Source organism: Schistocerca americana, chromosome 1, assembly GCF_021461395.2.
Source record: "Schistocerca americana isolate TAMUIC-IGC-003095 chromosome 1, iqSchAmer2.1, whole genome shotgun sequence".
In the NCBI taxonomy this organism is placed as follows: Eukaryota; Metazoa; Arthropoda; class Insecta; order Orthoptera; family Acrididae; genus Schistocerca; species Schistocerca americana.
In genome coordinates this window covers 756,083,413-756,111,289 of record NC_060119.1, presented here as the reverse complement: position 1 = coordinate 756,111,289, position 27,877 = coordinate 756,083,413, and the positions used below count along the sequence as shown (strand labels likewise).

Below are 27,877 nucleotides of genomic sequence, written 5' to 3'. Positions count from 1 at the left end.
TTACAGGAAGTTTTCACAATGTCTTGGATGGATATTTACAAAGTTTCAGCTCGATATCTGCTTTGGTTCCATTTCTATAGCCTCTCTTAGTCCCAAGTTTGCATCACACGCACACATTTTTAAGTGCCAACTATGGAAAACTTTTATGAAAGGTACTCTTACCTGCTTTTGTAGATCCAAACAACTTTTTGTGCTGAATAAGAATATATAGTTGAGTAGATTTTTAAATACTTCTGATGACAGGTGTACTACTTCAAAAATGGGTTTGAGAGCCCACCTTTAAATCAGCCATAATCTTTCCCTATCAAAATATTTGCAACTGAGAAACTGATGAAAACATTTTGGGTAACAAGTTTTGGTACTTTTTTATCTTGGTATATCTATAAATAGTACTCTTTAAGCTTCAAAAATTGCTGCTGTTGCCTGCAGTTTGAAAACTGGTTGATGCAGCTCTCCACACTACTGTATCACGTGCAAGCCTCTTTATCTCCAAATAACTAACTACTGTAACCCACATCCATTTGAATATGTATCTGCATATCGTACTCATCCCTCTGCATTTTAACCCCCCCCCCCCCCCCCCCCCAAAAAAAAACTTTAAACACTTCCCTCCAGCACTCAGTTGATGATTCCTTGATGTCTTGAAATGTGTTTTATCAATCAAGCATTTCTTTTACTGTGGTTATGCACAAATTTCACTTCTTCCCAATTCTACTCAGTGCCACCTCATTTATGTGATCCACTCATCAAATCTTCAGAATTCTTCTGTAGCATCACATTTCAAAATCTTCTATTTATTCTCATCTTGTATGAGCTGCTTACTGACCACGTTTCACTTCCACACAAGGCAACACTCCAGACAATTGCCTTCAAAATAGACTTCCTAACACTTAAATATATATTCAATGTTGATAAATTTCTCTTCTTCAGAAATGCTTTATTGCCATTCCCATTTAACGATTTATATCCTCCGTACTTTGTCCAAATAGCAAAGCTCATCTAGTACTTTTTTTGTCTCATTTCCTAACCTGATTCCCTCAGGATTACTTGAATTAATTCAACTACATTTCATTACCCTTGTTTTGCTTTTGTTAATGTTCGCCTTATGTACTCTTTAAAGACACTGGCTATTCTGTTCAACTACACTTCCAAATCCTTTGTGTCTCTGACAGAATTACAATGCCACTGACAAACTGTAAACTTGAATTTTTTTCTCCCTGAACTTTCCTTCCCTTTCCAAATGTCTTCTTGCTTTCCTTCACAGCTTGCTCAGCCCTTTGACTCTATTAACTGCTGTCTGGTTTCTGCACAAGTTGTAAATAATCTTTTGCACCGTGTATTTTACCACTGCTACCTTCAGAAATTTAAAGAGCATAGTATAATCAACATTGTCAAAAGCTGTCACCGAATCTGTAAATGCTATATGTATAATGTTTCCTAGGTTTCCTTTTCTTAACCTATGTTCTAGGATAAGTCATACAGTCAATATTGCTTTGTATATTCCCACATTTCTCTGGAACACAAACTGATATTACCTGAAGTTGGCTTCTACAAGTTTTTTTTTTTCCATTTCCCTTGTACAACCCATCTATATATTCCTTTCACCCTTCCCTTCTTTGGTTAGTACTGGTTTCCCATCTGAGCTACTGATATTCATACAGCTGCTTCTCTTTCCTGCAAAGGTCTCTTATTTTCCTGCAGGCAATATCTATCTCAACCCTTAGTTGTACACAGTTCTATAGACTTGCACTTGTCCTCTAGGTACTCCTGCTCTGTCATTTTGTGTTTCCCATAAATCTCATTTCTTAGAGAGTTGTACCCTCTATCTTCTGCCTCTGTGAGCTCCCATCTCCTTAATTTTCTACCTTTTTGTCAGTTCCTAAGTTTTAATGTACAGTTCTCAAGCAATAAATTACGGTCAGAGTCCACATCTGCCACAGGAAATGTCCTACAGTTTAAAATTTGGTTCTGGAATCTCTGCCGTACCATTACGTAACCAAGTGTCTCCAGGTCCCTTCCACGTAAACGACCTCCTTTCATGGTTCTTAAATCAATCATTGGCAATGATTAAGTTAAGTTCTATGTTGAATTCTAACAGGTGGCTGTATCCTTCATTCCTTTTCCTCCAGTCCATATTCTCCTACTATTTTTAGGGTTCCATACCTCTTGTCAGTAAAAACAGAATCCTTATAGGATCACTCTGTTGTCTGTCCATCTGTTAAAAACCCTTTTTCTCAGGAACGGAGAGAGGCGTCAATTTGAAATTTATGCCACATTCTAATCTCTATGGTCATTTAGCACTGGTGTTTCTAAGTCAATGCACTCAAAAGATACTGTCATTTATGTTACATATTTTGATGCTTGCAAACTCAATCATTAAAACTTATAGGGTACTTTCCGTTGGCCTAGAATCATGAAATTTGGCAAGGAGGAAAAAAAGTCTTAATTTGTGATTATATCATAAAAAAATTTTTACTGTCCAACTTGAAACTTAAAATTAAATCACACTCTAAAGTCTCTAAATTCTGTCCACTGATATCTTGCCAGCATCAATATCAACAATAGGCAAAAATTATCAAGAGTCTCCGTTCTTGGGATGGATGAACCGTTTTTATGGAACCCGTAGAGTGTGAGTCCTACTCATACTTGGTCAATTTTTCCTTCTCTTCCTGCTACTGAATCTCAGTCACCCATCACGATTAAGTTTTTCCTCCCTTAACTAGCTCAGTAATTTCTCTTATCATATATTCTTTCAATTTCATCATCATCATCTGTGGAACTACACAGCATATAAACTTTTACTACTGTGGTGGGTAATGGCTTTGTTTTTACCTTGGCTAAGATTACGCGTTCATTAGGCCGCCCATAGTAGTTTATCTGCATTCCTATTTTTTTAATTCATTATTTTCCCTGCATTTCCACTATTTGATTTTGTATTCATAACACACTATTCACCCGACCAGAGATCCTGTTCATCTTACCACCGAACTTCACCTATCACCACTACATGAACTTCAACACAACTATTTGTATATTTTCTAACCTACATACCCAATTACGGGGTCTAACATTCCACACTCCGCTCTGTCAAATGCCAGTTTCGTTTTTCCTAATAATGACATCCTCCTGAGTAGTCCTCACCTGGAGATCTGAATGCGGGGCTATTTTACCTTCAAAATATTTCACCAAAGAGGATGCCATCGTTATTTGATCATACAGTGAAGCTTTATGCCCTCGGGGAAATTAACGGCTGCAGTGTCACCTTGCCTTCAGCAGCTCACAGTACCAGTACAGCATGACCATGCTGACTGAGGTTATAAAGCCAGATCAGTCAAACATCCCGACTGTTGCCCCTGCAACTAGCAAAAAGACTGCTGTCCCTCTTCAGGAACCACATGTTTGGCCTCTCCACAGGTAACCCTCACTGTGGTGTCACCCAAGGTATAGTTACTCAAATTGTTGAGGCATACAAGCCACCCCACCTTAGCAATGTCTGTAGTTCATGAGGCAGCTTCAAAAGTATCTTAGTTTAATTTAATTAATGCTTATGGATGAAAAAATCACTCAAAGCTATTACTTTTCATACACCGACTGCATGGTCAAATGTAACATAAATGAGTAAACACAAGTAAAATCAACGAAAACTGAAGTTGTGTCATTACACATGATAATCCATGCAATTACTCCGAAAAGTTTTCATAAATTCATCCCTGAAAATATTTTTTTACAACTTTATTTAAGACATTATTGGAAACTCTGTTCAGTATGTTGCCATGATGTTGTTTTAATCTTTGTACGTCTAGGAAGAGTATCCTTTCAGCTTTAAAACTATACAGTTAAATTTTAGACTCATGCCTATTCATGCATGAAATGAACCCCCAAAAGTTTTGTATTTTTGTTACTGATCTTTTTTTTTTTGCAACATTATTTAATACATTTTTGGAAATAGTGCCAATACATTTTTACACCGCTGTTAATTAAATATATATACTTTCTGTGAACTGTCATTTCCTATCTGGTTTTGATCTTGTGATTAGCTTGTTTGTAGAAAGCTTTGTGACTGAATAAATTTGTGTTTTATATATTTTGTGAATTAAACCAAGAGGTGTAAGAATACAGAGTCTCACAGCGGAAACATCCAATAAAAAGTTCTCAGGTTTCCAACCGCGTCAATTGCTTAAAACTACACGAGCTTTCGGCCAAGCACGCCTTGGGCATTGTCAAATGGTACGACTGCCAGTGGGCTGTTGGTGCACCCTTATGTACACACTAGCTGCCGGCTGTGACGTCATTGGTGCCCGTGACAGTGCCAAATATTGTCATGTTTTGAGTCGGCGTTCGATGTGCCCTCTTCAACCGCGCAATCGCTGGATCCCACGCAGTGCTGAGCTGCAAGCCACTGTCTCTATTCAGGGTGTTTGTGGTAATTTTTATTTCAATAGCTTCCTTTATTAAACTGTCCCAGAAGTCAAGAGGTGGCTGATTCTAATTTTTTCACAGTTGAGATGGCATTAACAGTCATATGCCTTCATTTTATTATGGTAAAAGTCAGCTTAAGCCTGTGAAATAAAGATCATTGGACAAAGAACTTTTAAAACTTAGATTTGGAATTGACCGTATGCAAGATGACCAAATTCGTTAATACCACAATGTCGCACTGGTGACAAAATTTCAATTCCACCAAAATACCTGCTGTAATCCAGTAGGGGGAAAAGAAATTTTGAGAAAGGTTTACAGCCAATTGACATTTCTCACACTGGCAAGTTGACACAGTTCCTTAATAAAGTTTAGATGCTTTGTCCCAGAAGTAGACAAGAATTAGTTCATAAGCAACTACAGCCTCAAAATGAGCAAAAATCAATGACTACTTATTATATGGATGCAGTGAACACTTCGAGTGAAATCTGGTACTGGACTCCCCTAGCCGCCGCCCCCCCCCCCTCCACCACCACCACCACCACCACCACCACCACCACCACCACTTCTCTGTTGCACAGCCTGAGATCTAGGTTAGGTTGTGAGTTGGCAAAGCCAACAAATGTGAAAACAGAAATGCTGGTTGTGGTAACAAACTGACTAGCAGCCAAGCCTAATGTTTAAATTTATGTCACACTGAAAGGAGTAAAAGGGTGGGAGACGGGGGAGAGGGAAAGAATGAATGGTGAAACAGTTCATAAGCAGAAACACTTCCCACTTTGCAATTTGAAAGGAATGTTCACATCATATTGTAAGCAATATGATAATGAATTGGGCTTCTCAAAATTTTGTGAACTCTGGTCGGGCTTATGTCTTATTTATTGTTGGTGCTGCTGGTACACCCTCAATTTGTGTATGCTTAATACATCCAAATGCCATGCCGCTGTTAGCTGCAACATGTATCAAGGATGATGACAACAAAGAACTAAAAGAAAACAGTGTGGCGTTTGGAATCAAAAGACTGCAAGATGAGGTGCTGTGAACAATGTCCTGAAAAACCTGAGTTGGAAGTTTATTCAGTAGATGTTTTCAAAGTAGGCTATATGATCTACAAGGAATGGTAGAATACAAATAGTGGGTTCACACTCAAAGATACACACTAGACATGTGTCAAGCAACTATAGAAGGAACTACAGCAGAACTGGCTTTAAAAATTAATGGTCTGACAAGCCATCATATCATTTCAAAATACCAAAGTTCACATCTCAGGCTCCTAAATGAAACTGCTGCAGATGGCAAAAAGATCATTTTGGATTTTGCTGACAACTATTAATTTGGTTTCAAGTTGTCATTCAAGGGTTTCATTGAGCGAACAGCCATGCTACATCGCATCCCTTTGTGCCAAAAAACTACAGAATAGCAGTTTCTGTATTGATAGTGAGTCTTTGTCATGACAGCATTGCAGTTTGTGCATTCATAATGAGACTGATCAAATATCTGACGATAGTGATACGTTAAATTGTAAGCACTTTCATTAGTTTAGTGATGGATCTGTTGTCCAACAGAAGAAATTTATCAATTTATGTCTGCATGAAATTTGGTAGCTCTGTTGAGTGAAATTTCTCTGGAACCAGCCATGTGAAATCACCTTGTGCTGAATCTGAAAGACTGGCACCCTATTACAGTTTGCAGAGGCCATTACATAACCAAACAGTGACACATTTTAATCTGCTTGACTTTTGAAACTTTTTTTTTTTTTTTTACACAGAAACCAACAGAACAAATTCAATTTGAACAGAAACGATGGTTCGCCAAAGGCCACCAATCCCACTGGTTTACATAGTGTCCGCTGCACAAACTAAGCTGACATTTGGTGCGGTGCCTGGTAGGAGCAACTGTTGAGGCACTTCCCATTTATGGTGACTCCCATCAGCCACTGCATCATGTGTCAAGGTAGTTTGTGTGCACAGTATGTTGCTTGTGTGTACGACAATGCTTTGTGGGAGGGAAATTGATGTGATGTTTCATTAGAACGAAAAGATCCTTAGTCAGCCCATGGCCCTGTCTGTCCCTTCCACAGCACATCCATCAAAAATACTTGCTGGAGTCCATAGCAACACATAGTTAAAATCACACAACCACAACCAGCACCATCATATAGAAAGCAATATACTGGCACATGAACTGAACAAGACAGTATTGGCATTTTATTTAGTGAAAAACAATTATTCCAGTTACAGTACATTTTAAATTCAAACTTTCTGAATTTTCGTTTGTTTTACTCCTGCTTATTGTTTGAAAGTTGATTTATACGTAACTAGACCCATTTTCTTCTGCTTACTCAATACTGTCACACTACACCATATACACTATTTATGAAAAATAACAACTTTGAGTGATGTTTTTCATCCATAAGCACAGGCATGGTTCTAAAATTAAACAGTATGGCTTCTTTCTAGATACAGAATGACAAAAAAGATTGAAGAACATCCAATTGAGATATGGACCCCCAAAAATACTAAAAATTTTGCATGTGCATATATTTTGATGGAGAAGTCCATAGGCTATTGTATAAAAAAACACATGAGGACAGCATGGCCGAGTACCACATTAGAAATTCTTGGTTGAACCTGGCCATAAAATTATGATTTATGGCTGGTTAAAGACGAGCTCTCCAAAGGGGAAGGAAGGAAGATTAATTCTTACAAAGTCCCACCGACAACAAGGTCATTTGAGACCGACCACAAGTTCAGAGTAAGAAAGAATGGATTAGGAATTCAGCCATGCCCTTTCAAAGGAACCACTGCAGCATCCATCTCAACCGATTTAGGTAAGTTGCGGACAAACTAAATCAGGGTGGCTGATTGGGGATTTGAACAGTTGTTCTCTCGAATGTGAGTCCAATTCGTGCTAACCACTGCACTGCCTTGCTCTGTGGGCAAGGCACACAACAAATTTCCCACCATCTTTGAGGAAATACAACCGTCACCACATGTATTTAATAAATCTAATCACTGATATATTCTTATTCAGCACAAAATGTTGTATAGGTATGAAAAAGCATGGGCTTGCGACTTTCAGAAAAGTTATCTGAAGTTGGCTTTTTCGCATGTGTGGAAGTGGTGCAAACTTGGGAACCCTATTCATGAGAAGCTGCACATAACCACCCACGACACTGTTGATGCCACTTAAAAATTTCATTAGATTTGGAACTGGTCAAGCTGGGGCCATCTCTAAAACTGATCCACTGATATGGAATGCCCCTACATAATCCATTTTTGATAAATGGAAAGGTAGAACTGCTGGGCACATGTTTCTCATGGCTTCATAGCTCCGTGTCTCTCTGTAGGAGACAGCACAGAATGACAAACAGTGATTTTGTGACAGCTTGTACAACTTCAGTCAGGTGAAGCAGTTTTCCTTTTCCCCCCCACGTTTTGCAGCAGTACAATAGAAGAGAAGTTGCCTAAAGGTTAAACTACAGGCCCACACAGCTGCAGATACAATTATGAACATCATCCTCACAAATCAGTTTTTTTAAGGAAGGACCGAACAGTACAATTTGGAATACAGTAGCTTCTTAATGACAACTATGAGACGATAAGTCTTCCTGGTTCTCTTGGTGGAAAACTCATGAACCAACACATCAAACTTTTTAAGGCATACAAAATACATCTGCTTAATCAATAATGAATGAATGAATGAAACTTCTTATCCCAAAATAAGAATTCAATATTAAATTAATGTGCCTACGAAGCATACCATACTGTTATTCTACAGACAATAAATGAATGTATAATCATTAAACTGCCCAAGACATACATAAATAAGGAGGATGTCTCTACCTCTGCATTCCACCTCGCCAGAAAAACAGTACTACAGCCCCGCTGGCGGATGCCATCATCAGAAAGATTTAGTCTTAGGCTTTCCAGGGATTACCATGTAGGAAAGCTTCAGTTCTTCAAAACATTTGAAGCTCTATTGAGTAATGGCTGCAAACATCATCGGCAACATGTTAGAATGTGTATTTCAAGACACATTTCTGGACATTTGTGTGGTTCTCACCAAATCAGAAAACTGATACTATTTTTCTAAACAAATTTCATGGTTTCCACAGAACTGCCCCATTAAGTTTTAAAGTGATAACGTCCGACTGAGAAAGGTTGTCGATCACTTAACAGCCCGTTTTTCACTAGTATTAGATTCATAAACAGCAAGCAGTGTAATCAACATTTTACTGCAACCATAACTTTATATCATATGTTACGCCCTATACATATTACAGTAATTTGACCAGTACGTTTCCCTCCCATCTACATTATGTCAAACACTACAACTTACACGACCAAAAGAACATGTGAAATCTTGACTCGAATATCTACTAAACACGTTTGAGTCCAACTCAAATCTAGAAAGAGTTACGATCAGCTGTGCATTCCTACCTTTTACAACTGTAAATGCGTTTCTGTACTTTACACGAATAATTTGAAAAGAATTCACAACCACACTGGATAGGCTTTTGCTAAAAACTTTTTTTCTTACACTCCCAAAGCAAAGATTGTTTTCACCAAACATGTCACCACCATACTGCGCATTCATGAAATAATTACACATGCCCATCTAACGAACAATATCATGAACGCACCACTGATTTCTGCACCACATTCATTACCTAATATTTATCTACTAGACAATACACACCTCCTAATCAGATATTGCAAGATGGTTGCTAAGTCTGAGTCTTGATCTGAACTATCGTCGGATCTCGATCGCGAATCACTATCGTCCATTCTCCTAGACGTAGACGTTCCCATAAATGCGCACTGCACTCCACTTTTTCAACTATTTCTTTCCTTTATTAGCGATTCACAGATTGCCTGATAATGTGAAATCAACTTATAACGTAACATCTGAACAAAATACAATCTAACTTATCACAAACAAATAATTCCATAGACTTTCGTGCAATCAGATGAACAAAGGAGTTCTGAGCAACCCACAGACTCAACAGAAAACACAGGCAACGTTTCGATAGTCGATTTATGCACACAGCACGGTAGATACTATTTGCATGAGAAATTGCTTCATTCCATGCGCTATTATGAATAGCCCAACGCACTGCTTCAACACGACTCTAGGTCCACTAATTTGCCACAAGACACGGTGCCACTAGGTAGACAACAGTAGACGAGATGTTGCAAGCAGGCAACATCCGTTCCTCGGACAGTGCTTGGTCATCACCCATAAAATTAATAGCCAAGAAAAAAAGGTTCTGTAAGACTATGCGGGCACTACAGGTTCCTTAATCCCTGCATGATTCATGACATCTACCAGTGTCAAATATTCAAGATTTTACACATTCTCTCTTGGGAGCAAGGATTTTTTGTCTCATTGACTGCCGCAAACTACCAAATCCCAATGTCTCCAGACAACATCCGTAAAACAGCCATTATTACACCTTTCAGCTTATTCGAGTTGTTAATAATGTCATGACTGGAAAACGCGGTGTGTACCCAGCAGCAATTAAGTGATGGAGTACTTTTCAAAGTCGGTTGGTGGCAGTTTAATTTTCTCCACTGACTTCTACAGTCACGAAAAACACTTCAGACTCGTTCTCACTGCCCTACATGTCTCAGGGGTAATAATCAATGAAGACAAGTCGCAGTTCTAGAAGCATGCAGTTACATTCGTTGGACACACTCTGAATGCAGAGGAAATCAAACCAACTCCTGACCATGCTGAATTCGTTCGTCAGCTACTGCAACCGTGAACTTACCATGACCTTCGCCGGTTCCTGGGTCTCTTCAGCATTTATCGTCGAATCTTACCTCAGCAGTGGCAGTTCAGGCACTGCTTATTGAGCTTCATGCATGAGGGAAATGGGAATTAGTATGCCCCATAGACTTGCAAACGCCATGCGCCTGCTCTAAGGAATCACTTGCGATGGCAATCTCACTGGCACGCCCTATACCATACCCTGAACTCTTTATCGCAAGGGACACCGGCAACTCAGCTCCTGGGACGGTACTCTAGAAAGAGATGCTACACAGCCCCTCCAATTCTTCTTCTGTGACACATCCCACCATGGTACCATAGCATAAGATCTACAGGGTAATGGCCTAGTGGAACAAGGGCACAGAATGATGAAGACAGCACTCATGTTTCATGGGGGTGGATGGTCTGAGACCCTTCTGCAGGTGCATCTTGCCATCTGCATGGTCTTGAAGGACGACCTACATTCCTTGCTCACAGAGATCATTTACGGTGAGATACCCACACTGCCAGCAGAATTTATGTTACCAGTTTCTACACCAGACCCACTGGATCTCTCCAGAATGGTGCAATGGGTCAAAACCCACATTCACAATTCATTCTTGCCTCCTCCTTCCACACATTCAGCCCCAGACTTGTGGACTGCAAATACATGCTGCTCCAAAACAATGCTGTATGGGCGGCCTTACAGTGTCCCTACAACAAACTATTCCAAGTGATGAACTGCGGCAGTCACACTTTCAATATTGATGTCATTGGCAACCCTATTATGGACTGTGTTGACAGACCAAAATTGATGTGGACCCTAATCACCAAAGAAGATACGAACAACCTACAGGACGACAACAATCCATACATTTTTCATAAGATTGGATGGCAATCCCCTGAACCAGTAATGCTCATGGTTGACGTAGGAGACATTCAACCAGATGATGTCTTGGTCAATCTAGTCAGCCGCAAGTTCCAAGTGGAAGCAACACATGCATCCTCATGTGTCACAACCAAAATGATCGACACAAGCCTTGTCAAGACTTTCCACCTACTGCAAACACTGGATTTTGCAGCAGTGTCTTCACAACTCTTCCTGGCTGGTGACCTAATAAGTGCTCTGCCAGTTACTACTCTGAGCAGCTCACTGGCCTCGGCTATACATCTCAACCAGCTACTAACCACAGGTGATTCAACGCTGTTACCAGCAATGGAAGAACCAACTTTGGCCTCCGCCACCTCCTGCTACGATCAGTCACATTGCCCTCCACCTCAGTTTCCACAATATTGCACGCAATATCTGTGCAACAGACAGTGACTTCGATTGACAACCCTAGCGCCTTTCAGATGCAAACTACATACCAAACCCTCCAGTGTTCCCAAGGAGGTAAAAATAAGAGGAGTTGTCATAACGTCACAAACTGGAAGCTGACCCAAGTGAAGATCCGCCATGTTAGCTACCCCAGAACATTCGTTTCTGGTGGTTTGATTCGGTGTAGTCATGAAGTGTTTTGATAACAAATGCCGGCTTATATTTCTTACGGGTGTACTAATCACTCTGATTGTAGTCTAAAGTTTAAACAATCACACTTCATTCTTAAGTGGACTTATTTAAGCGCTATTTTCTTATATAGACTTGAAATTCTGATGCACTGTAAAGTTTTACAGTATGGTTATATTTCTGTCATTTGACTTTAGAGTTCCTATCACACCAACGCAAAGAGCTCTCTGGAGGTGAGCAATACACTTGGTTTTCATTGTTTGGTTATTCTCAAGTAACTGAAAAGTCCTGGCAAGGAATATCCTGGAAATGGGGACTAATGTTTTAAAATGCAATAATTTGATATAAAAGTAATGTAACTACATGTCGTTAATTAAATCTTCAGTAAAATGTGTGGAACACCTGTTACAGTGGTTAAATTATAAGTTCTGAAAGGGTTACATATTTGTTAAAACAAAGTTCCCTATCTAAGTCCAGGCTATTTAGATCATTACATTAATCACTGTGTTGTCGTGTTACTCTGTAAATTGCTATTATTTGCCACACTGAATGTCACTTGTTAGGTACAATTTTAAAAACAAAGGAGATGTGTAAACTACAATGGGTCTGACAATCTTAAATTCAGTTCTTTTCATTCGTAATTTAACGAATCTTTCACTTTGTTGACATGACAGCTGGCTTGTTTATATCATCCCTGCTTACATCTGTGGGATACCACAGGAAAAAAGGTAAGTTACTTGAAAACTTGAACATTTAAAACTTGCATTTGACTTGAAAATGCAATGAATACAAATCAGTGCCTCTAAACTATCAATCATTGCTTTTGGAGTTCTGGCTTTATCAGTTACCGACACAAACACAATGAAAGTGAATAGAAATTGATTACGAAAGCACGCTTTTCATAGCACATACTTCTCTTCTCTGTTATTCTAAGTGTATAAACAAAATGGAATTACAGTACCGAGGCCAGAAGCGTCATGTTTTCGTGTCGTATTACTGTATCGAGTACGCATTTAAGACAAGAAAACCGTTTGAAGTTGCATTCCTTATGCTGTGTTGTTCACTAAAACAGTGTAACATTTACTATATAAAACAAATATCGCGTGCACACGACAGAAAGAACGAACAAGAAGCAATTGTAATCACTCGTCCTGCTAATATTTTGGGGTATCCAAGATGGCGGCAGGCCTCGCCCACTGGCTTCCAAACAACGTACAGCGTAAGTCCGTAGCGCCATCTCCCCTTATTCTACTTCCATGAGTGTTCCTCACTCCATGGAGGTAATAATAGAGGGAGACGCCGTGACGTCACAGCTGCGAAGCTATGTGAAGCCGAGGGTAGCCATCTCAATCCGACCAAAACATTGCTGCTGTAACCTTGTGTGCATAGGCTTGTCGCTCGCTTTTGGAAGGATTTTGCGCTATTATGGTGACTTGTGTGGTGTTGGGATGTACGAATCGTTCTGATTGTGATGCGAAATCGAAGGGAATAATATTTCATCTGTAAGTTGTCTCGTTAAGTGTGATTTTACAACTTCCTTGTGAATGAACGTGTGTTTCATCGGTACTTGTACTATAGCGTGTTTTTCTCCTGTATGATTTTAGAATTCCTAAAAATGAAAGTCGGAAAGCTCTGTGGGAGAATGCCGTGAGGAGGAAGAATTGGCGTGCGTCTAAATGGCGCACTATGTGTTTTCAGCATTTCCGAGAAGAGGACATAGACCGAACTTCCCTTTAAACAGTAAACGTGACATTTCGATGACCACTTTGCACTATATACGTTCACTAATATCCTTTGCATTTAAAATACACTCCTGGAAATTGAAATAAGAACACCGTGAATTCATTGTCCCAGGAAGGGGAAACTTTATTGATACATTCCTGGGGTCAGATACATCACATGATCACACTGACAGAACCACAGGCACATAGACACAGGCAACAGAGCATGCACAATGTCGGCACTAGTACAGTGTATATCCACCTTTTGCAGCAATGCAGGCTGCTATTCTCCCATGGAGACGATCGTAGAGATGCTGGATGTAGTCCTGTGGAATGGCTTGCCATGCCATTTCCACCTGGCGCCTCAGTTGGACCAGCGTTCGTGCTGGACGTGCAGACCGCGTGAGACGACGCTTCATCCAGTCCCAAACATGCTCAATGGGGGACAGATCCGGAGATCTTGCTGGCCAGGGTAGTTGACGTACACCTTCTAGAGCACGTTGGGTGGCACGGGATACATGTGGACGTGCATTGTCCTGTTGGAACAGCAAGTTCCCTTCCCGGTCTAGGAATGGTAGAACGATGGGTTCGATGACGGTTTGGATGTACCGTGCACTATTCAGTGTCCCCTCGACGATCACCAGTGGTGTACGGCCAGTGTAGGAGATCGCTCCCTACACCATGATGCTGGGTGTTGGCCCTGTGTGCCTCGGTCGTATGCAGTCCTGATTGTGGCGCTCACCTGCACGGCGCCAAACACGCATACGACCATCATTGGCACCAAGGCAGAAGCGACTCTCATCGCTGAAGACGACACGTCTCCATTCGTCCCTCCATTCACGCCTGTCGCGACACCACTGGAGGTGGGCTGCACGATGTTGGGGCGTGAGCGGAAGACGGCCTAACGGTGTGCGGGACCGTAGCCCAGCTTCATGGAGACGGTTGCGAATGGTCCTTGCCGATACCCCAGGAGCAACAGTGTCTCTAATTTGCTGGGAAGTGGCGGTGCGGTCCCCTACGGCACTGCGTAGGATCCTACGGTCTTGGCGTGCATCCGTTCGTCGCTGCGGTCCGGTCCCAGATCGACGGGCACGTGCACCTTCCGCCGACCACTGGCGACAACATCGATGTACTGTGGAGACCTCACCCCCCACGTGTTGAGCAATTCGGCGGTACGTCCACCCGGCCTCCCGCATGCCCACTATACGCCCTCATTCAAAGTCCGTCAACTGCACATACGGTTCACATCCACGCTGTCGCGGCATGCTACCAGTGTTAAAGACTGCGATGGAGCTCCGTATGCCACGGCAAACTGGCTGACACTGACGGCGGCGGTTTACAAATGCTGCGCAGCTAGCGCCATTCGACGGCCAACACCGCGGTTCCTGGTGTGTCCACTGTGCCGCGCATGTGATCATTGCTTGTACAGCCCTCTCGCAGTGTCCAGAGCAAGTATGGTGGGTCTGACACACCGGTGTCAATGTGTTCTTTTTTCCATTTCCAGGAGTGTAGTTATTCTTTCCAAAAAAAAGTGTAAAATGTGGACAGAACGCTAGGGTAAAAATCAACCTTTCCAAAGACTTCAAGTGGTTAACATTAGTACCGAAAGGAGTTAAATACACAGGTACATATCTATTCAACATTAAATATCATGTAGATAATGTGGTGGTTTTTAAGACTGAATTAAAAATCTTTCTCTTGGGCAATGCTTTCTACACTACTGAAGAGTGTCTTCAAAGAGACATTTAAATATATGTTTCAGAATTTTTACAATTGAAACTGGCTTGTTTGTAAAGTTAAGTCATTTCATTCTACATCACTTAAATTAAATGATCATCATCGATTTCCTTCTAAATCCTAGAGATCACTCTCTGCTTGATCCATGGAATATAACAAAAGTAATTTATGACATGGAATATGTCAGTATAACGAAGTAACAGTGGGTGATTTTTGACAGAAGGGCTGAGGACTTTAGTTTTTGTGGGCATGAAATATTTCATAAAGTAGATTACTGATCCATATTAACCTAAACAGAGAGAGAGAATATAATACAAAAGTGTTATCACATTTCTGCCATTAGTTTCCAGAAGATATTCCCAAAGAAAGAAATCTGGAAATACAAGGCCTTAAACTATTAAATGAAAATATAGCTATAACTTATTTGTACAGGACCAAAGATAGTTAGATGAACACATTTACAAAATTTAGAATGTTTCCTTTATCAGTTATCAGAAAAACATCAGATGTTTGACTATTTGTGATGATTTTAATGTTGATTTTTCTGTGTAAATTATACATCAAACTGACATCCTGAACCTTCTCCTGATCTTTAACCAGAAACATACAATAGAAACAGCAACATGTGTAACAAATACTTTACCCATGAGAGTAGACCAAATATTTACTATACTAGAGCACTATAAATTATACCCAAAAGGTTTCACCACAGATTTTGGAGATCACATTGCACAAATAATATCAGTAAAAACAGCTTAACCTCTACATTCTAATAAATCATGAATAACTACTGCCAGGAATTTCAGTGTGCAAAACATATATTTCTTTATTATTCAACTAAAGAGATATAGGAGGAAGTAAAGAGCTGTAGGAACATGAATAAAAAAATTGATAAATTCTTTAGCATCTTCCAGTATGATTTTGAGATGTGCTTCGCTCAGAAAAATGGAAAACCTTGAAAAATAATAAAAAATGTAGTTAGATGACTCCAGCCATATAAGCTCTATTGAGCAAAAAGATTTTTCCATTACATAACCATACAAACCAAAACAGCTCCAGAATTTAATGCTTATTTCAAAAGATACAAACTGAGCTTAAATAACATTGTGAGAAGGTAAAAAAAAATGACAACTACATGGAAAAAGCTACAAATAAAATGAAAGCGTTGTGGTTCATTGTGACAAGAGTAACTGGCAAAACACAGGAAAACACTGTCACTGTGTTGTGGTGTGCGTGAGAAATTGTGAAAAACTAAAAATGGTGAGGGTAAGGCATATATTCAAGAAGGGATACAAGACAAATAGAAAAAATTATGTACCAATATCTCTGCTGTCTGATGTTTTCAAAATATTGGAAAAATATTCTACAGAGGACTTATTTCATTAATTGAGGAAAATAATTTTGTATTAAGTACTGAACTTCGTTCCGGAAAACACCAGTTGATACAAAAACAGCCGTTTTCGATTTTGTTAATGAATCCTTGACTGCAATAGATAAGAAGGGACACATATCAGCAATATTTCTGAGCTCACAAAAGCTTTTGATGCGATAGATTACAAATTATTGCTTCAAAGACTGGGTTACATAGGAATTAGGGGGTTGGGACATCATACATGTTATGCAGAGAGAAAATAGTAGAAATTGCACATCAGGATGAAACCATTTTGTACACTTAGCAATTGATCAATGACCTAGAGTCATCCAGTAGTTTGCAAAACTATATTAAATTTGCAGATAACACAAATTATTGAAAAAAGGCAAAGCTGCTACAGAACTACAATATGAAGTACAACATTAGACTTCACAAATTGCAGAATGGTTCACCACTAACAGTTTTGAACACAGAGAAAACCTTCATATCGTAGTAAAGACATCAACTAACTCCAAATCTAAATCTATTTAATTACCAATTAGAAACTGTAAAGTCAACAGAAGTTCCTAGGAAAATGGATTTGGGAAAACTTTAAGAGGGACACGCATATCAGTTATATCATCAAGAATCTAAGCATGATATGCAATGTCATAAAGGTACTTGCTAGGTGTACAACAAATAAACATTAAAAATGCATATTATGCCCGAGCAAAATCACTACTTCAATATTATATAATTTGCTCACCAATAAGCAAAAGCTGTTCCATAGCAAAAAAGAAGATCATAATACTAACTGAAAACACTTGAACCAGAAACTCTTGGGACCATGTTTTTGAAGCACTCCAGATACTAACATTGCCATACCCATATATTCCGTATTTACCAAAAGAAAGGAAATTTCAGAGACTGAAAAAACTGTAGTATGTACGAATCAAGCAATCCATACTGTGACGACTTCGTCCCTCGCCTCCATCTATAGCAGCAGACGACAGGCTGCGTATACTGGAAACCAGCCCTGCAACATCCTGGTTGGTCACTTCTGCCGGGGCAGAACGTAGACGGTCACGCTTTCCGGCCGCTAGGCACGCCCAACCGTCACTCGAGCATGCTCTTGTTCCATTTTGAAGAGGCGACATCACCGGCCGTGCTCCCACATGGCCTGGGTTGTCGTCCGCCGCATTTTAACAGGGTATGCGCGAACTGGAGAGCTCTTATCCCGCGCTCGTCGCCGTTGTCCTGTCGCAGTCCGTTTAATGAGAGGAGTGCTACGCGTTTTTTCCAAGTTACCTTCCAGTGCTGTGTCATCTCGAGGCGGTTCTACTGACTACAGTAGTACAAAGCCTGATGGCAGACACCCAGTTCGTCCCCACAGTACAGCAATTGAAGTACTGTGTGCAGTGTAGTGCAGATAGTGCAGTGAAGTGCAGTGCAAGCCAGGACGGCCAGGTCGTTTTATTGCTGTGATATCCACGGCCGTTTTGGCGCTCCTTTGCTGCCAAGTGCGCCATTGAAGCGGTTTTTCCCACGCAGTTGTTCAACACCGAAGAAAGGTTGCAAGCCACCCATAGTCCATCTGGCCCAGACCCTCCTTGATTAAGAGTATTAGCCCATTTCGAATGTTACTGTAGTCATTAGGTTTTGGATTCGTATGTTAGAACCAGCTCAGTGGCTCTTCCAGTGCACCCCTTCATGTAGCGCCATTTTCTTAACTAGCACATGGCTTAGGCAGGTGCGCCACTAGGTGTATAGAAGGGAACATAATTAGTTCCTGCAAAACATATGACACCATGCAAAAAATAGGCCTTCACAGTGAGTATGCAAACACAATTCTCAAAGAAAATTGACCCCTGCAAACGGGCAAAAAACTTAACAATAAACTTTCCTAACTCATCATGACAATGGAAGAAATACAAAAATTCTAAGTTGATCTAAAAACACATTTGCAAAATAGATGAATTACACTGTAAGTGAATATTTGTTGACATTAATTTAATTTAGTTCCTCTTTCTATCATATATCTAAAATTGCTTTTGTAACTATTGCACTATATATTAGAGTGCACTATTATTTTAATGTACTTAATTACAGTGCTTCACTGTATTGTATTGCGAGCTTAAAATTATGTTTGGTACTGAATCAATTTTATTGTAATGTAACATGCATTTAAAACTGTGAATTAATGCACGAAATAAGCATTATCCTGTACCAAAGATTTAATCAGTGAGTGATTCATAAATAAATTACATCTAGATCTACCAGAATTTAAGTACATTTAGTTGAATGTCTGGTTTATTAAGTAACATGGCAATTAGTTCCATGTGGGATTAGTTATGTAGATAAATATGAACAATCATATTACAACAAACATTACAGAAAACAAAAATATCGCATTCCTGTGGAATATTTCAGAAATAATCTAATAACAAAGTAAGAAAGTAAATAAAAAATTTCAATTAAAATTCTAGATATTTATTAATTGAATAAAAATAGTGATACATTGATGAATTTTGAAATAGGACTTCAGTGTTGTGTCTCGTTTCCTTCAGTTTGTTTCAGTGGGAAATTGTTACATATTATGATGTCTTAACCACAATCAAGTCAAAATCTGAAGGCAAAGTCATCAGTTATGCACAACATTCAGCTCTGAAAGTGTGTTTATCATGGACACCAGTGTAGAGACATAATATACCTGTGTCCTGGAGAGCAGATGCTGCTGTTTATACAAACATCGAATATTCCAGAGTATACAAACATTACAAGGTAAGATATTTTGAGACCTTTCACAGATGAAAAGTACTAAATAACAAATAATGACCAGTGGTCAGATTTGAACTGGCGACCTGCAGCACACAGCAGTAACCACTATGTCAAACTTCATGCTCCACAACTCGTGTCATTACAGCAGCTTACTGTTTCAGAAGATCTCATTAGAACTGACTACAATGCCATTGATCTAGACTTTGTCAATGGGCCTCTGTATGGCAGTGCTGGCGATCCTTGTGTTCTAGTCGTGTTGTCACAGCCTCTTCATTATTAGGAGCATCTAATGTGTCTCCTCATATCAAGGCTTTGCCATCGAGTGTCGATCTTCGGTCAGTTTCCTTGAAAAGGAAATTCTAATCAATGATGTGTGTCTCAGGATTGCAGGAGGGCTGCGTACAGAGAACATGGACAACATCCCTGGGCTTTTGTCTCTCTGATAAAGGGACAAAATCCTCAGCTTCACATGTGACATCCAACAAGCTATGACAGATGTGGTACAAAACAAAGCAACACTTTTGTAATTTTTCCAATAGGCTGCATAGCCAAAAAATCCGTACCAAGTCTCCCAGCCTCTGTGTCATTGGCTGGTGCTTGACATTAAAGCTCTCTCATTGTCAGTCTTTTTTCCAGATGTCTGTCGTCTATGTGTGACCCAGCTGCCTTGTTTATTCTGTCTTTGTGCTGAGATGTTTCACATAGCATTCCTAAGATTGTACAGTTGAAACAGGATAGTGTATCTATTGTCGTTGAAGCCCTGCGACCATAGAGCACAAAGAATGGTGCAAATCCCACACTGTATTGCTTTGCTGTGTTGTTTGCGAATGTTACAATGGGCAGTATTGTAGCTGAATGTCTTTGTTTCACATCAATATACATAGAAAGTGTATCTACCAGTGTCTTATTAAAGTGTTCTGTGATGCCATACGTATGTGAATTGTAAGCAATTGTCATCCTCTTGGTGAAGCTGCATTGGGAAATTACCTGTGGTATTAGTCCCGACCAGAAAACCTTTCCACGATCCGAGATCTAAATCTATATCACATTCCGCAAGCCATCTAATGATGTGTGGCGGAGAGTACTTTCGGTACAACTATCTGATCCCTCCTACCCTGTTTCACTAGCGAATAGTGCTAGGGAAGAATGATTGTCGGTAAGCCTCTGTATTGGCTTTAATTTCTCGAATTTTCTCCTCATGGTGAACATGCGAGATGTATGTGGAGGGAAGTAATACGTTGTCAGACTCCTCCGTAAAAGTGCTGCCCAGAAATTTCAATAGTAAATCTCTCTGTGGTGCACAACGCCTCTCTTGTAACGTCTGCCAGTGTACTTTGTTTAGCATCTCCGTAACGCTCTCTCGCCAGCTAAACCATCCCGTGACGAAACGCGCCGCTCTTCGTTGGATCTTCTCCATCTCTTCTATCAGTCCTACCTCATAAGGATCCCAGATAGATGAGAAATACTCAAGAATCGGGCAAACAAGCGCCTTGTAAGCCACTTCTTTCGTGGATGAGTTACATTTCCTTAAGATTCTTCCTGTGAATCTGAGTCTGGTATCTGCTTTTCCCACTATGTGTTTTATGTGATATTCCACTTAAGGTCGCTCTGGTTAATTACGCCTAGATATTTTACGACATACGCTGTCTCCAGCTGTTTGTCATCAATAGTCTAGCTCAACAGTAGTGGATTTCTTTTTCTATGTATGCGCAATATGTTACATTTATTTACGTTCAGGTTCAACTGCCAAAGCCTGCACCATTCACCAATTCTCTGTAGGTCGTTCTGCTAATTCTTTCTATCTTCTGGCATTGCTCCTTTGGTATAAACAACTGCATCATCTCCGAATAGCCTTAAAGCGCATCCGAAGCTTTCTACCAGGTCATTTATATATGATGTAAACAGCAACAGTCCTATCACACTTCCCTGTGGTACCCTGGATATTACCCGTACATCTGTCGATTTTGTTCCCTTAAGAGCGACGTGTTGATTTCTGTCTGCAAGAAAGTCTTGAATCAAATCGAAAGTCTGCTCCGATACTCCGTAAGCTGGCATTTATTTCAATAAACAGCAATGCGGGACGATGTCAAATGCCTTACTGAAACCAAGGAGCGCCGTTGTCGACTGCACTGTAGATCTCATGGAGGAACAAAGCGAGCTGAGTTTCGCAGGATCTCTGTTTGCGAAATACATGTTGATTTTTATAGAAGAGATGTTAATTTTCCAAAACGTCATAATTCTTGAGCATAAAACATGTTCCATAATTCTAAAACAGATTGACGTCAACGAGATAACTGTATGGATCTGTCTTCGGCCTTTCTTAAAATCGGGAATGACCTGCGCTTTTTCCAGTCGTTGCTACCTTACGCTGCCCAAGCGATCTATGATAAATTACTGCTAGAACGGAGAAAGTTCTTTCGCATAATCTTGTAGGTATCTCATCTGGTCCTGAAACCCTTCCACTACTAAGCAATTGTAGCTGCTTTTCAGTTACGCGATCAGTTATCTCAGTATCTGCCATTTCGACGTTCGTACGACGATTGATAGGAGGGATAGTGTTACCTTCCACGGTGAAACAACTTCGTAAGACCGAATTCAATATTTCGGCATTCTCTCTATTATCTTCCATTTCGGTGCTGGTGTGTGCACTGAGAGAATGAATAGATGATCTTGACCCACTTACTGATTTTACATACTACCAAAATCTCTTGGGGTTTTTACTCGCCTCGGTTGATAACGTCTCACTTTCAAAATCATTGAACGCTTCTCTCATTGCTCTCCTTACGTTCGTTTTCGCGGCGTTCAGCTTTTGTTTGTCAGGTAGGTTTTTACTTCTCTTGAATCTGGGATGTTTACGTAGCGCTTTTTTAACGTGGCTGTTAAACCATTGTGGATCTTTCCCATCCCTTAAAACCTTACTCGGAACATATTTGTCTAGGCATATTGAAAGATGCCTTTGAATTTTTTCCATTTGTCCTCCACATTTTCGTCTTCATCACCGAATATTTGATGCTGACTGCTGAGATATCTGAAATTTGTATCCTGTCACCCTTGCTGACCAAACATATCTTCCTACCTTTCTTAACATTCCTTGTAGGACCCACTGTCATAGATGCTATCACAGCCTTATGACCACTGATACCTTCCTCTACGTTAACTGATTCGATAAGTTCGGATACGTTTATTGCCAGGAGTTCTAAGACGTTACCCTCACAAGTTGGTTCTCCCTCTGCTTAAGGTAATTTTCGGATAAGACATCCAGAACAATGCCACACGAATCCCTGACTCTGGCACCAGTTTTGATGGCCTAACACTCCCAGTCTATACATGGCAAATTGAAGCCACTCCCTATTACAGCGGCATGATCGGGGAAATTACTAATGATATTCTGCAAGTTCTGTCTAAAGCGCTCTACAACTACAGATCCTGACCCAGGTGGTCCATAAAAGCAACCGATCACCATTTTTGACCGTTCTTGGATACTCAGTTTCACCCGGATTAATTCACATTCGGAATCCGTGATAACCTCGCTAGATTTTATCAATTTTTTTACTACAATAAACATGCGACCACAATTGGCGACTAACCTATCCTTTTGATAAACATCCCAATCTGGAATTAGGATTTCATTGTCACTGAATCTGGTTTCAACCAGCTTTCTGTGCATTATAGCGTTCAAAATTGGTTCAAATGGCTCTGAGCACTATGGGACTTAACACAAAATGGCTCTGAGCACAATGGGACTTAACATCTGAGATCATTAGTCCCCTAGAACTTAGAACTACTTAAACCGAACTAACCTAAGGACATCACACACATCTATGCCCGAGGCAGGATTCAAACCTGCGACTGTAGCGGCTGCGTGGTTCCAGACTGAAGCACCTAGAACCGCTTGGCCACACTGGCCGGCTATAACGTTCAGCAGAGCGATACTAATTCTGGGACCTTTCCTTGGATGCTCCTGCAATCTGCACTCCTTCAGGCCACAAATGCCCCATCGGGACCATCCAACCGCAGTGTTATCCTCAGCTGAGGATGCCGATAGGAAGGGCGTGTGGTCAGCACACTTCTTCCGGTAGTTATGATGGTTTTCTTTGACTGAAGCCGCTACTATTCGGTTGAATAACTCCTCAATTGGCATCATGAGCCTGAGTGCACCCCGAAAAATGGCAACAGCGCATGGCAGCCTGGATGGTCACCCATCCAAGTGGCCACGCCCGACAGTGCTTAACTTCGGTGCTCTGACGGGAACCGGTGTATCCATTGCGGCAAGGCCGTTGCCTCCTGCAATTTACTAAAATCACATTAATCTTTTCTATCTCTGATCTGCGAGAACCAAGATTCTATGAGGTCGCTGTGGCTGATTTAATAGGCAAATCGTCTTCTATCCCAAGGGAGGGCTTCTCTGACCTAAAAGACCCCTTGTGCGCGCCACACGTACTTCAGTACCCTAGTAAACGCTTCCTGGGTGTAGTGCACGCCTGACCTATTAAGGGGAACCCTACAATTCTGCACCCAATGGCGGATGTTGAGAAATTCGCATCCGTTACTGTCGCAGAGCCGTCTGAGCTTCTGGTTTAGACTTTCCACTCTGCTCCAAACCAGAGGAACGCGATCAACCCTGGGTACAATGCTACAAATAGACATCTTAGCCTGCATCCTACATACGTTGCTAGTTGCCTTCACCAAATCATCCAGCTGCCGAAACGAGCTGAGGATGGCCTCAGAACCCAAGTGGCAGGCGTCATTCATGCCGATATGTGCCACTACATGCTCGATAGCAGCCGCCAGGGCTCCTCCACGACACGGATGAGACCCCTCAGCAAACAAACTGAATGCACACTGGAATTCCTTCCCGCCTTGCCTACTATCTCCCTGAGGGACTCCACCAATCGCCTAACATTGGAGCTCCCAATGACAAGGATACACACCCTCTGTACTTGTCCGAACTGCAGGAAAAGCGACCGCTGGCCCAACAGGAGAGGCATCCCATGCAGGTTCAGATTTATCATCAACACTGGGTAGCACCTCGTACCTGTTGCAAACACATAGGGAGCCAGTTGCAAGGCGTGTTCTCTCTTTCGCCTTCTGCCCAGTGACACACGAACCCACCACCGTTTGGCACCCACTCTGGATTGAGGATGTCACGTGTTGTGTATCAGAAGCCGCAGGGGATTCCAGTGGCACCAAAGACGTCGCAGGTTCTTTCACTAGCGCCCCGACGTCACCACAATTTTGAGCATTAGTTAGAAGCTTGTTGGCGGTAGCCAACACAGCTTCTAGCTGTTTACAGACAGCAGCCAACTCTCCTTGTGTCTGCTCACAACAAACACAGTCCCTAGTCATATCGTACTGTGAATCATCACACAGGGAGCTCAATGCTTCAAACTGACGTCTTTTACAAAAATTTTGCAATTTTTGTAACTTCGACAGTCGACACAGCTTTGGAGGCAGCCGGTGAGGTAGTTAGTGCAGACTATTATCCATTTAGTCCCATTTCTTGACTTAGGGAACTTCACCAAGAGGTCGATCCCCTTTAGCTGTAATGGCACTGCTGCAGGTGGGACTGGTACCAAATGCACCGAAATGCAGTATATCCTCTTGACATTTGCATTCAATATAGTGGCTCGAATAGTGTCCATAAAATCAGCAGAGAGCTGGCTAGTGATGCCTACATCTGATTCTGTCTAGATTCATCACGAATTCCAGGTTAGTTACTTAGATGTTCCCAACGAATGTTTTATTCAAATGATGTGGAATGAGTCAATTTACAGGATATTTACACATCGTTAGCCTTAACATTAAAGAAAACATTAGGACAAAAACAATGTTATTATGTGGAAATTCGTTCATGGAGTGGGATTCCCAGCAGAAATAATTTTACGTTACATTCAAAACTTGTTTTGCTACACGTCAGACATTTTATGTTATCGGGCCAATGATCAAAAATTGCACAATGAAGGCTTTGAGACCAGATCACACAGCTGTTGATGAGTCTTCTGGGATGTATGGCTGTGGTCAAGGAAACTTTTCAGTTTCTAAAGTTTTGTCCAGAGTTGTGCTAGAGGTTCTTTGGAGGTTTTCCAGGCAACGCCGAGTCTTGCAGACTAAAATGCTTTTGTTGTTGCGTACTGAACGCGACTCTGAGCCACTGACAGTTTTAATAATGGGAAATAACGATCATTCTTACTTCTAGTTTTGTAGGTATGGACATCACTGATCTTCTCAAATTGTGATGGATTATTTATGATGAATTTCATTAGCGAATATATGTATGGTGATGTGCAGCTAAAATGCCTAACTCTTTGATGAGGTAAATGCATGTCGACTGCAGGTGAACATCACATGACAGTCATATTCTCGTTTTCGTGCAGTCAATACTTTCTTTCTAATTGGTGAATTACCACAGAAAATTATTCATTTATTCCATTAGATATTATTCAGTGAAATACGTAATACATGGCAGGAGGCTGACTTCATTCTTTCTAAGAGATACAATTGTATAAAGAGTAGCTGAACTTAATTTTTTTAGAAGTTCAGTTATATGCTTCCTCCAATTCAAATTTTCATCCATGTACACCCAAACGTTTGGAGCATTCTACCCTATTTTCAGACTCCTGTCCATGTGCTACTTCAGTTGTTGGTATGACTCTATTTGTTGTATAGAATAGAAAACAATGCGTCTTCTCAAAATTTAGGGAGAGTCCATTTTCAGAGCCACTTAATCATTCTTTTAAAAACACCATTAAAAATCTCTTCTGCTGCTTTCTCCTTAATGAGTTTTATTATAATATTAGTACTGCCCGCAAAAAATACCAATTCTACTTTTTGAAAGTTACATGGAAGGTAAATTACCCACACACTGGTGTGCAAAACTCGAGGACGTAACATTCTGCCCAGTGCCATTGCCAAGTAACATAGCTTGATGAAACTTGCACCATACAAAAAAAAAAAAGAACTGCTACAGTACAGAAATTAAGTGAAAGAAATGCGCAAAGAGACGAATAGAAGTGACACTGTTATTCAAAGACAACACTTAAACTGACGACAAAGCGATACATGATAGTGGGCTGGACACTGCAAATGGTGGGGCTTGATTCTTAGTAGTGTGTGGGATCATCATGGGCAGTAAGGCATGCTCTGAATTGTGCTCCCAAACTGGCCACAAAGTTGGTAAAGAATTTCTGTGGTAGGTGTATAAAGTACATGATAAATGGCCCCCAGGATGCCGTAAAATTAAGATTTATATATACAAAAAATATTGAAACACCGAGTAACCAGAGGGTTGGCAAAGACGTTAATTATGAATGCGCCGTAAGGTGCAGACAAACTAAAACATTTTCTCATTCAATGTGCTGTACAATTTTTTGATTTAGACAGACTCTTACAGACTCTCTCGTATGAAGAAGGACAATGAGGACGTGCGATTTTAGAGGCGATGTATTGCGATATCGATGTAATATATCTGTGAGTGAATTATATAATGTTAGAAAAACCGTATCAAGCATTTTGTTTATTGAACTGAAGAGGATTTTCGTGATCACGACGAGCACTGGTGTCCCTGGAGTCCTCTGCCACCTGCAGCTTCAACTCGGTCAGCAAAGTCCGATCGCCAAGAAAAATAAGATAAGCACAAACATTTTAACAGCACAACAATATTCATATCCATTTTTTAAATATATATATATACATATTTTACAACTGTCGACCCGTGTGCCAGGACTTCTGGCTTGTTATTTAGTAGTGTTTGTTAATTATTGTTACGGTAAGAAATTTCTATGACTTTGTTATGAATTATACAAACTAATTGCCTGTATTTTCTGTTTGCATGAATCACAATAGGGGCAAGTAACGCATAAAGGCAAAAGTTGAGGAGAAAAATGTTGAAAAGAATAAGACTTAGACCGTGGTCACGTAAAATTTTACATAGTAAGCTGTTTTGTTTGGCGCAGCAAAGGTAGGATGGCTACGCAAGTTGCTCGCATGGTTACGCTCGGTAGTGCCTCTTTTGATGTAGATAGAAATATTTTCCCCATTATTTCCCTCCTTGAATTTTACTGGCGAAAAATTAAGAGGAATTTTTCAGTGTGATAAACATTGTCAGTAAAACATAAAGATTGTGACACAATAGTTTGCACGTTATAATAGACGTAAAACAGTCTTTGACATTACGTAATTTAGATTAATGAATTGTAATGATTAACGTATGGAATTTTTAACATTTTTGTGAAATTTCTATTTTTTGCGAATTCGTATAAAATGGCCCAAAAATATATGCCCATTGCGATAGCGAAAACGCGATCAGCCAAGATGGCGTAGAATTGCGAGATCGAATAATTGAAGTTCAGGCGCCACGCATTCCTGCTGCAGAAAGTTTAATTAGATCAGAGAGGGGTGTCGCAGGAGTGATAAATTAAAGTGACGCTCCACAACAGAATAACCTTGACGACAGAATGTTTACAATTGACGAGACAAAAAAAATGGTTCAAATGGCTCTGAGCACTATGGGACTCAACTGCTGAGGTCATTAGTCCCCTAGAACTTAGAACTAGTTAAACCTAACTAACCCAAGGACATCACAAACATCCATGCCCGAGGCAGGATTCGAACCTG

At 40.5% G+C, this 27,877-nt stretch overlaps 1 protein-coding gene and 1 pseudogene across 4 annotated transcripts in view; both read right to left on the bottom strand.

Annotated features, from left to right (window-relative positions):
• The window catches only part of LOC124611547 (DDB1- and CUL4-associated factor 11), a 128,320-nt gene extending 118,937 nt beyond the window's left edge, over nt 1–9,383 (bottom strand). For 2 of the 4 annotated variants that reach the window (XM_047140256.1, XM_047140257.1), the window contains exons 1-2: nt 9,118–9,383; nt 8,262–8,408 (exon numbers count right to left, since the gene is read on the bottom strand). In XM_047140256.1, coding sequence (XP_046996212.1) covers nt 8,262–8,320 — 59 coding nt within the window. In that variant the 5' untranslated portion in view covers nt 8,321–8,408; nt 9,118–9,383. The remainder of the gene's footprint in view (nt 1–8,261; nt 8,409–9,117) is intronic. The other 2 variants (XM_047140254.1, XM_047140255.1) reach the window with 1 other exon arrangement.
• Nucleotides 9,384–23,431: 14,048 nt separating this feature from the next.
• On the bottom strand, nt 23,432–23,546 carry LOC124561081 (annotated as a pseudogene).
• Nucleotides 23,547–27,877: the final 4,331 nt, after the last annotated feature.